The sequence below is a fragment of the Bos javanicus genome, chromosome 14 (assembly GCF_032452875.1).
Source record: "Bos javanicus breed banteng chromosome 14, ARS-OSU_banteng_1.0, whole genome shotgun sequence".
Lineage (NCBI taxonomy): Eukaryota > Metazoa > Chordata > Mammalia > Artiodactyla > Bovidae > Bos > Bos javanicus.
In genome coordinates, this window is record NC_083881.1 from 55212427 (window position 1) to 55224216 (window position 11790).

The window sequence follows — 11790 nt, forward strand, 5'->3', positions numbered from 1 at the left end:
AAACATCAATTTGAGTTGATAGTAAAGAACTTGAAATGTCAATCTACAAAATGATCATCTTTAATCTTAATGAGCGTGTCAAGATTCTGAACAAAATTAATCAAACCAGACAGGAAGGTATAATTTTGATATTTTGAGGAGCATCATTGCAATTTAATAGTGGCCATTTATCTTCTAAAAGAGATCAATAATGATTAGATAATAGCTCTAATAACCTGGGAAAGGATATAGAACACATTTTGATCATGCCAGTATGTGGAAAGAGTACTACAAGTGAATATAATAAAGATATAAAATGGTCTAAACATCATGAAGTCAAAAATAATAACTGATAATCAGAAAAATATTATTGTAATTGCCAGAGTGATTAAACTATTATAAAAATAATATGTATAACTGTGGTTCTGATATGATGAAAATGATGTTATTAAAGACACTTTACAACATACCTAGTATAACATGTAATATGGGTTGAATGACTTGAATCTTTTTCTACATCACAAGAAATTGATCGGAAAGAAGAAATTAATTGCACTCTGTTTCCCAATTCAGCATTGTCAACTCCATAGTCAAACTGGTTTGCTTGAGCAAAACCTGGAAGAGTAAAAACACTCAATTATTACTAACGGAACTCTGTTTTCAAAGATCTAACAATTATCATTTTGTGTTGAATCACCAAATGAATAAGGAAGAGTATTGATGTAAGCAGTTAATCTACATTTACCCCTGTGATTGCAACCCTCTTTGAAAACATAAAAATTAGCCTATAATTAATGAATTCATAAAAGCAATGCTTGCAAATCTATTATGTCTATTATCTATTAAAGGCATTGGAATCAAATGGCTTATATCGTACTAATGGGAGAGATGGGTAAAGAAATAGAGAATATACAAATACATACCACCAGATGTTGTATCTGGTGGTGATAACTACTATGAAAACAGCAGGCAAAGGGGCACAGCAAGATCAGACAAAGTGAACAGGATTTTATAAGGCGTGGGGTCTTTACCTTGAGTACCTATAAAGCAAAATCTGAGGTAAGGACTTGCAAGTAGAGAGTTTGAGAGTTAATCCCTTAGGAACAAGAGAGAAGAAAACCTGGACTCCACTGAAGGCAGCTGGGGCTCAATCTTGCTGGGAAAGACTTTTAAGGAAAACACAGATAGCCTCTCAGAAGCAAAGAATCAACGAGAAGAAGCGTATATTCATCGAATTCTCTCCCATTCACTGAGGGTTCCCCATGGGGGAAATGGTTTTTCCTGCACCTTCAGGCTGCACATAGGTACATGCCATCTAGGTTCCAACGCCACTGCATCCAAGAAGCCCTGGGACAAAGACACACTGTGGGGCCTGGTGGTAAGAGCTGGAAGCGTGGACTGAGTCAGGGTACACAGGGACGTTTTGCCACAGCTGTGGCTAGAATAAGAGGTGGGAACCAGGATGTGCGGCTGAGTAACAAAGGCATCTGACAGAGTTGACTCCTTGTGCCATACAGATATGCTCATGAATGCTAAGTCACTTCAGTCATGTCTGACTCTCGGCAACCCTATGGACTGTAGCCTGCCAGGCTCCTCTGTCCATGGAATTCTCCAGGTAAGAATACTGGAATGCCCTGCTATGCCCTTCTCCAGTGGACCTTCCCGACCCAGGGATCGAACCCATGTCTCTTACGTCTCCTGCATGGGCAAGTGGGTTGTTTACTGCTAGTGCCAACTGGGAAGCCCACAGATATGCTCAGACCCTACATTTGAAGTAGAATGCATTATCAAGTCTACCAGACAGTGGTCAGCTAAGAGCTCTGTTAAAGATGTAATAGAGGGACTTTCCTGGTGATCCAGTGGTTAAGAATTCATCATCCAGTGCAAGGTACGTGGGTTCAATCCCTGGTCAGGAAACTAAGATCACATCTGCCTTGGGGCAACTAAGACCTAATGCAGTCAAATAAAAAAATAAAACATTTTCTAAAAGATTTAACACAACAGGGTTAATGGGACAAGCAACAGGCCTCCCGGGCCCTGAGGCTACAACTGATACTTGTTTGACCTCTCTCAGCCACTGTACTTTCCCTACCCATATGCCAGAACTTCAGCTAATGGAGTGATGCTAACCTTTATCCTGAGGATCTGAGCCCTTGGTTTTCTTCCCCACGTGTGGTTGTGGCTGTCTCCTATGCCTATTGACAGTTATCACTGCACACGGAAGCCAAGAGACGCCCCAAGAATACCACAAATTCCAGACACACTCCTCCCTCTCTGTATTAAGGAAAAGGAACCCTGCCTCTTCAGGATCATCAGAACTGACTATCTCTAGCAGTCCACCGCTTACGTTTGCTGAATTCAAACTGACAGGATAGTAGCGGTAGTTTCAGTTCAGTGGAACCCAGACTGGGATCCCTGCCAGAAGCATCTTCTATCTGGAAACTCAGACCCAGAACCCAGCAGAACCTAAAATTGCAAGAACAGAAAGCACAGATTCAATCTTTTGATGACTGGAAGTGATAAGGACAGGGAGTAACCCTTCATTCCCAGCTCCATGTATCCATCTGTTGGGAAACAACAGTTCGGATCTGCCACTGGCTCAGTGCCTATGGCTCTGATGACAGACAGTGTCCCACCTCACAGGATGTTGTTCCCAAGCTGGGCTCTAAGTCTTGCCAGCTGTGGGCTGTTCCATCATTCTGTTAGGCCACATGTTTCAGGAAGACGCAAGGTTCATGGTCATGTGTCCAATATCACAACTTTTCACGATAAAATATGTTCCTTGTTTTGAGGTCCTATCTTGTGAAATATTATGGCTCTTAATGGAATTTCATGGTATTTTGTGGAATTATACTCTCAGAAGATGAGGCCAGCAAAGGCACTGTGGAAAGAGAAGGCAAAAGCCTTCTGTGGAGCGGGTGTCAGTACCAGGAATAATGAATCTCTGCTTGTCCACGAGGGAAGGAAAGTGACACAGCTGACATGACTGAGTGGCTGGGTGGACTTCTTGAGGATGGTCCCTACTGAGACTACCCTATGTGCTGGTCTCTGCTACTGACAGGGCAGGTAGTCAGCAGCAGCAGTAGGCAGCTCAGTGTTGATGAAAAGAGGTCCCTAGTGTTGGCCCACGCATAGCCTTCCCCCACGGCCCTCTGTTCATAGGTCATTGGACAAGCACTCAAGCAGTGAAGGAGAGAAGCTTCTGAACGAGTCATCTAGTCAACCCAGTCGTTCTGCTGTCTCTGTCTTGTGGAAACTAACTTGAGATCTGCAGGTTTGCAGCCCTGCCTTGTGGCTCAGATGGTGAAGAATCTGCCTACAGTGTGGGAGACCTGGGTTCAATCCCTGGGTCACTGTGTCAGGTTCATCAAATGACAGAGCCATAAACTACAGCTGTGGGAACACTGCATGCTAGGGGACAGTGCTGTTTACAGGAAAGGGCGTCTGGACCCTGACATCCTGGGTTGGAATCCCAGCTTCAGCAATTCCTTGCTGTCTGAACTTGAGCATTAGCTTTAGACATAAATGCAGTTAGTCATTTTTCAGCAGAAAAATGACAATAATCTACTTAGCAGGAATTATCAGGAAGACTAAATGAGGCCTTATATATAGTACTTAACATGGTGCCTGGCTCCTAGGTTAAGAGCTCAATTGATAAATACTCAGTTGATATATACTATATTTTAAGTCGGCTTCCCAGGTGGCTTTTAGTGGTAAAGAACCCACCTGTCAACACAGGAGGCATAAGAGATGCAGGTTTGATCCCTGGGTTGGGAAGATCCCCTAGATGGGGAAATGGCGACCCACTCCAGTATTTTGCCTGGAAAATTCCATGGACAGAGGAGCCTGCCGGCTATGGTCCATAGGTCACAAAGAGTCAAATACAACTAAAGCAACTTAGCGTGCATACAAAGTCACAAAATATTATAGTCATTATTAGTGAATATTAATATCCTTTTAAAAAAATAACAACAAATAAGTGAGAGGCCAGGATCTGAACCACGGCTGTGATGCCAACCTGCACCCTTGTGATGTTCAGAGAAAAATAATATTTAAAAATGCACATTACAAAGCCATTCCCAGTTATCCAATGTAAGTTCCTCTAGAACCTATGTTCTTAGCTTAGAAACAGTAAGCAGAAACTAGGTAGAAAAAGTAGGTAGGTAGGTAGAAAAAGTAAGCAGAAACTAAACAAAGGGTGGGATTTTAATAAACTTCTTCTCTTCTTCTAAGCTTAAAACTTCACCAAATAGGACTCATCCAATATAGGTTAAAATACAAACATATCAATTTGACATGTGAAAGATACTTGCATTGAGTTTGCAATCTAGGAAGGCAGTTACTGCTCAAATGGAATTTTGAGAGGATACATGAAAACAGAAAAGCAAACTACTTGCAAAGCCACTTTTTCCTTTTGCCAATTTCTGCTTATCTCTGTTCTTCACATTGAGTTTGGAACACACAGATGGGCTGCTGGCCACTAACTAAAGAACAGAGTTTTACTTGTGGTGTGGCTCAGGATGAGATATGTGTATTTATTTTCCTGTTAGGCACATGTCACATCAATGATATGGTAATGTGGATAATGTTTTTCAGCATTTCTATGGCAAATACAAATCTAAAAAATAACACCAACAAAAGATGATATTGTTTTTAGCTTAGGAATTGTTTCAATGTGTTTTATATATTATAACTTATTAGCTACTTCCAAAGAGTTAAAAGGAAATAGAAAAGAATCAGCTCAAGTATAATTCTAAGTAAGTCACTGGGTATAAAGAAGATACCTTTGGAAGTACTCCAAAGCATAAACATTACATGAAGGGTTGGGTGTACCCTGGAAACAGAAAAGGTGGAGGCTTCAGATGGAAATTCCTGACATGTTGATGTATTTTTTTCCTTTTTTCAGAAGAACTGGAGACAAGACTAGCCAGGCACGCGGTCCTGGGTCTCCTGATAGCAGCCTGTGCTACTATGATGAAAAATGCGTGTGCTGTCACAGCCAGCAGTTGGCATGTACCATGCAGGCTGTTTTGATTCCTCTGGTTTAAAAAATAAAAAAATCAGGGTTGAGAAAGTACAAACCCACTTAAAATCTGTAACATTAAAAACAATGGGAAAAATGATGCAGTGTGATGGAGGAGAACTTCTAAAGACGGAAACCATCCCTAAAACATAAATGCAAAAGAATAATAAAAATAAAATGTCTCTAATTTATGGAGCAGATATTATATACCAGTGCCTTAGCTACATCGTCCTTTTCAATATTCACGATAGCCCCAACAGGTAGGAATTAATAGCCCATTTCATTGATGAGGAAGCCTAGGCTTAGATAAGAAACTTGCCCCAGTCCCCTAGTGGGAAGTGGCAAAGTTGGAGCTGAAAGCCAGTTGAACCTGACTAAAGTCTATGTGCTTTCCATAATATTATAAAGCTTATATAATTCAGCACTTCAGTTAAACAAAAATATACCTGCTAGACATTGTAATAAGGGAATATCTAGAAAACAACAAAAGTAAAATGTTATACCTTCCAATTGATTTTTTTTAACAAAGAGAAATATCAAGGAAGACAACTGAGAAATACAAGGAATGAACATCAAGAAATGAACACAATAAAGTTAGAAACACTCCAGAACGTATCAAAATGATAACACTCCTCATTAAATCAGCCATCTTAGAAGGAGATACAATGATTTCTACAATTTTGCCACTGCTCAAAACACTTACTTGGGCAGCATAATTATAAAACTGTATAACTTTGACTCCTGAAGATAGACTTTAGAAGAAAGAAAACACTAGCAAAATTTTACCTGTAAAGTTCATTATGTGTGGAAATATACAAAAGCCATTTGGATACCAAAAATATACTAACAATAGATCTTTCTGGAAGGTGGAATTTCAGAGAATTCAAGTTAAATATTTCTATATTTAGTTTTTCATCGTGACCACTACAAAAATTTTAAAAGTTATATGGGACCAACATTTAGGTGATCAAGTATTTAAAAAGCCATTACCAACATTTAGGTGATAGAGTATTTAAAATCCCATTAGAAGGTGTTCTTCTGTGATTAATAAATTATCTCTGTATTCAATTCTAAACATGGAGTCTGGGTCAGACACAACACTAACAGGTTAAAGTAGTTACTCCAAATAAATTTCGTTCAAGTACCACATTCACGTAGCCTTGGAGGTCTGGTGTGTTTTGTAAATTCATTATCATTACCTTAGACACATTCTATATATATCATTGCTCCCCAAACAGTATTTAGACCCACCTTTGAGAAAGACATTAGGTATCACAATTTTAGTCACCTACTGTGTGTGGTTAAAGCAAGGCGAGGGAAGACATATCAGAGTAGGCAGACGTATCTGCAATTCAAATAGGATTTAACTATTTTATAATTCTTGGCCAGAAGCATCCAGAAATACAGATTGATGGGAAAACTAGAAGAAATACAAATTCATCATGACATTTTGTGCTTCATAAGTAAGAGGACTACTCCTGAGACTCAGAAAGTTTACCAAAGAGAAAAGGTTATAGCTGGATTAATAAGGATGTTCCTCCAAAATGCCTTAAGGATGGAATGGTTTGTTTTGTTTTTCCCTATTTCTAACTAGGGATGATCTGAGTCTATGTAACTAAACTCAAGCCATAGTTTCTGGATGATAAAAAGTATGTGTCCTAAGCTGCTTCAGTGGCATCCAACTCTTTGTGACCCTGTGGACCACAGCCCAGCAGGCTCCTCTCTCCATGGGATTCTCCAGGCAAGAATACTGGAGTGGGTGGCCGTGCCCTCCTCCAGGGGGATCTTCCCAACCCAGGGGGATTAAAACCCTGTCTCTTACGTCTCCTGCATTGGCAGGCAGGTTCTTTACCACTAGCACCACCTCGGAAGCCCACAGAAAAGGTGTAGGTGTTTATTTATTTATTTTTAATTGGAGGTAACTGCTTTATAATGCAGAGAAGGCAATGGCACCCCACTCCAGTACTTTTGCCTAGAAAATCCCATGGACGGAGGAGCCTGGTAGGCTGCAGTCCATGGGGTCGCTAGAGTCAGACACGACTGAGCGACTTCACTTTCACTTTTTACTTTCATGCATTGGAGAAGTAAATGGCAACCCACTCCAGTGTTCTTGCCTGGAGAATCCCAGGGACGGGGAAGCCTAGTGGGCTGCCGTCTATAGGGTCGCACAGAGTTGGACACGACTGAAGCGACTTAGCAGCAACAGCAGCTTTATAATGTGTTGGTTTCTGCTGTGCAACATCACAAATCAGTCATAATTATATATATATATAAGTAAATAAGTGTTAGTCGCTCAGTCGTGCCCGACTCTTTGCGACCCCATGGACTGCAGCCCACCAGGCTCCTCTGTCCATGAGATTGTCCAGGCAAGGATACTGGCGTAGGTTGCCATTTCCTTCTCCAGGGGATCTTCCCAATCCAGGGATCGAACCCGGGTCTCCTGCACTGCAGGCAAATTCTTTACCGACTGAGCTACAAAGGAAGCCCTATACACACACACACACACACACACACACATATCCCTCTCTCTTGAGTCTCCCACCCACCCCCATCCTACCCTTAGGTAGTCACAGAGCACCAGGCTGGGCTCCCTGTGTGAATATAGCAGCTTCCCACTTTTGCGGCAGAAGGAAATAGCTGAGCGGTTTTATTGTTTTGTTTTGTTTCGGGTGCTTCTCTCATGGCATCTAAATCTCTGTTAAAAATCCAGCACTATCTAAGAAATACTAACAATAAATATTATAAGGGACCTATGGATAAAGACATTTTAAAAAGTCTTTAACAAACACATTGTCTCCAGGTGTCTAACTCTTAAAACAAACAAACAAACAAACACACACACTTTAATCCAAAATGTACTGTTCACAATTTAGAGGCACAAACCATTTCAAGTACACCCGAGAGATTAAAATTCTACAGAAATTTTACTTAGAAATATTGAAAGACACTTCAATATATATGACAGAATTGTTAAATATCTTGCTTTGTTAATTCTCTGACTCCAAAAAAATCCCATTGCACTTTTTATTTTAAAGACTAAATAAAAGTTTTTATTAATATTCTTTAAAAACCTTTCTTTCCCATCCTTCAAAAATTCATAACTATCTGAATACTACCACCATTTAGATTGTAAAGGCTGAATGGCTAAATGAACCATGTATTTCTATTTAACTCAAGAAACAGTTGCTCATTAAATATATTTGGTAATTGCCTACTTTGTTTCCATCGCAAGACCAGGCAAGGAGAAAGTCATACATAACCCATGTTCTGATGAAGTATATGATAAGGATTGCGTGGCAGAAGAAGGGATCCAAAGCTTTCAACTGTCTTTTTCCCTTCATAACCATTCTACTTCTCCATCATACCTCCTTACTAACATCCTACTCCCTCGAACTCCACAAATATTTTATTTAATATAAAAATAAATGCTATTAGACCCATGAGGAACAAAGTAGGTAACTGCAGAGTTGGGTTACAGATGTTCCTTTCAATTCAGTCATTATAGTCCAGATCCTGGAGTTAAACAAGTAATTATAATACAAATTCAGATTGTCAGGTTGATAGAGACTCTCTGGGGTTTCATTAGGTGTCAAAGAGGATAGAGTTTTCCTACTCTGGCCAAATAGAAAAGCAACTCTAGTGGATTTAGAAGAGGAAAAAAATCAATCTCTAAATGTGAAAGTCTTTAAAATACCTCAACCTTGGTGAAAAATAAAAGGCAACCGTACCTTCTCCTTTGATAGTCAGCCTTGTTGCTCCATTTATGCTGCCATATTTAGGTATTATTTCTGTGATTTTGGGAATTATTTTAGAGCCATCTGAAAGATATGAAAGTACAGTAGAAGTAAAAGCCTAAAGTACGTCATTTCAGCATCAAATGTTATGTTACAAATTACAATGGTATAAGAAAATCATCATGGAGATTACAGGACAGAAAGTAAATACACTTATGTTTTATTTTTGGTTCTATTCCTAACCAATGACCAGACAGGGAGTTAAGTCTTTAACTTAGTTAATACTCATTGGCTTCATGTAGAGCACTATCTTACCTGCTACAAAGAGGAATAATACATGATCATTTTCAGCATTCGTACCTATCATATTAAACCTTTATTAGACCCTTAATTGCATATAGAGCTCTGCTAGATATAGTCAGTTCCATAACTACAGCTATCAGCCCACACGAGCAGCAGACGAGGCTGGAGAAACAGCTCTGTGGAGAATATGGTCATTATCAAAACCCCTAAGAAATGCATAGCCTGGTAAATTGAAAGAATAGTCCAGGTACAGAAAGCAAGGGTGTGTTTTAAGAAGAAACTGTTTTCTGTGACAGAGTTAAGACTTCAGGGAAGATCATTTCTGAAACGTTCTGATAATAGTGAGTTCTCAATGTAAAGGTCACTAATTCATTCAATAAACAGTGTTAGGCTCCTGGGCATTGACAAATGTGTGGCATTCCCAACTTTTCCAAAAGCTCAACTTGTAGAGTGACAGAAGAGAGCACAGGGGTGACGTGAGTAAGAAGGGGCATTTCATCCACACTGCTTGGGTCATACTGGCTTTTTGAAAAAAGAGTGTAGCTGCTGCACCTGGGAGAGCAAACACGGATTAGCTAGACTGGACAAACCGGGGGCAAGGTAGACTTCTAGGCCAAGACAGGTGCCTCTGCAAACACAGGGATGAGTGAGCAGTTTCTTTGGGGAACTGGAATTCATGCTTCAAAATAACTCAAAAGTTACAGGATGGCTTAAGGGATTTATTTTCTGCTTAAACTGTACAGGTAATTATTCAGTCCAGTAACAAATTCTCAGAATAGGTGGAAAAAGTTAAATGACATAAAGAAAAGCCACTGATATTTAAAATGGACGACTGAGGAAAAGTTTTAAAATTATGATTTAATTCATTCCTGCCTGAGAAAAGTTTAGTGTGGACTTCACCTACAGTGGCAAAAGCTCTCCACCATAAAGAAGACTGCCTCCCCGCTCCAAGACCCAATGACTGCCCTTGACGTCTGTCTTTGTCAAGAGTTTCAAGGCCACTCCTGCTTCAGGCACATTTGTAACCTGTAGCAGTCCACAGCCAGGAGTAGGAAACTCCAGTGAACAGGCTGGATCCTATCTCCTAGATGCACTGCTTCTCACCTATCTCAGGTTCATCCTTCCCGTTATCTCCACCGCCAACTCCAGTTTCTTATCTTATCAAGTCTCGTCCCAGCCCTCTCTTGGGTATTAATTGAAGGCACAGGGCAGCTGCCCCTGGAAATGACTGACACCCGCCACAAAGACCCATTCCTGTCCTACTGGGAGACTCTGTCCTTCTTTAATGGAGAAGGGACCCAAAAATGGAGAAGAGAGGGGTCGGATTGTGTTCTCCACCCCCAGCCAAGTGAAAAAGGTGAAGTTTTAGTTCCTCAGTCGTGTCCGACTCTACGACCCCATGCACTGAAGCCCACCAGGTTCCCCCGTCTATGGGATTCTCCAGGCAAGAATACTGGAGTGGGTTGCCATACCCTTTTCCAGGGGATCTTCCCGACCCAGGTCTCCCGCATTGCAGGCGGGGTCTTTACCGTCTGAGGCAACAGGGAAGCCCACCCGCAGCCAAATTGCAATCTATTTTTCAACTGAGTCACCACGGATGGAAGGGGTAAGGTTCCATTAATTCAAACAGCACCTCTGACGGCAAGAGCAATCTGTCTTCGTATGTCTTTCTGTGACTGCGTGTCTGTCTGTCTCAGGCTAATCCTGCGTCCCAGGATTACTAAACCTAGTCCCCAGTATCGCCATGCAGTTGCGCACCCTCAGCCTTGACCTAGGCAGGAGCCAGGCGGTGCCGCCCCTCCCCGGACCTCGGGAGCGTCTACACCAAACTCTCCTGCTTGCCTCCCTGGTGCCCCAACTGAGTTACCTGCGCGGGGCTCTACGATGCTCAGGAGCAGCCCCCAGAGGCCGCAGGTCCCCCAAAGCCACAGGTGTCCCATTGCAGCGCTAGAGGCACAGGGTCCACGCCCGCTACTCGCCTGCAGCTCGGCCAGCGCCGTGCTCAACCCGCTAGCGCGCCCGCCTCGTCCAGGCGCGCAGGCGGACTCGCAGCCCCGGGGCCGGCCCACGCCCGCCCCACGCCCGCCCCGCCCCCCCGGCCCCGGCGCCCCCGGGGTTCGCGCGCAGACGCACACCTTTCACCCAGCGCCTGGCGCCCTGGCCCGTTGGTCGCTATCGCACCTCCGCACTCAGACTTCAGTGCTGACGCTGCAAGGCTGTCTCCACAGGTTCAATAACCCCACTTTTTCTTCGCAAGAAAGAGCCAGCGGCAAGTGTTCCATCAACTCCGCCTTTTCTCCCTCCCGCTATTCACCTCCTCCCCCACCCCGTCCTTCCTCCCTTCCTTCCAAACTTCCTTCGCTCCTTCGTTCCTTTCTCTCTTTTCACCCCCGCCCCACCATTTCTGGACTTCAATGTTTGTTGATCTCTGGGCACGTCCCCCCAACCCCTCAAACAGGCGCCCTAGAGACTTCAACTCACAATAGTTCCATAAGGACTGTTACTGTGATTATGACCCCCATCCTCACACGCCCTAACTGAGGCGAACTTTAGGTTACTGGCCCAAAGCCATACACACCTAAGTGTCGACCCAGGACTTGAGCCCAGAAACTTCAGAGCCCGGGCTTTTATGCCCTGCACTGGCTCTTATTCGGCAGACTAATGTCTAGGAGATACTCACACTGAAAATTATTCATTATTTATTGAAATTTGCATTTAAATTGGCATTCCGTATTTTTATTTACTAAATTT

General features: G+C 42.3%; 1 protein-coding gene across 2 annotated transcripts in view; it reads right to left on the reverse strand.

Annotated features, from left to right (window-relative positions):
* The window catches only part of PKHD1L1 (PKHD1 like 1), a 180862-nt gene extending 169771 nt beyond the window's left edge, over nucleotides 1-11091 (reverse strand). For both annotated transcript variants that reach the window (XM_061439128.1, XM_061439129.1), the window contains exons 1-3: nucleotides 10907-11091; nucleotides 8731-8820; nucleotides 450-594 (exon numbers count right to left, since the gene is read on the reverse strand). In XM_061439128.1, coding sequence (XP_061295112.1) covers nucleotides 450-594; nucleotides 8731-8820; nucleotides 10907-10979 — 308 coding nt within the window. In that variant the 5' untranslated portion in view covers nucleotides 10980-11091. The remainder of the gene's footprint in view (nucleotides 1-449; nucleotides 595-8730; nucleotides 8821-10906) is intronic.
* Between the last annotated feature and the right edge of the window lie 699 nt (nucleotides 11092-11790).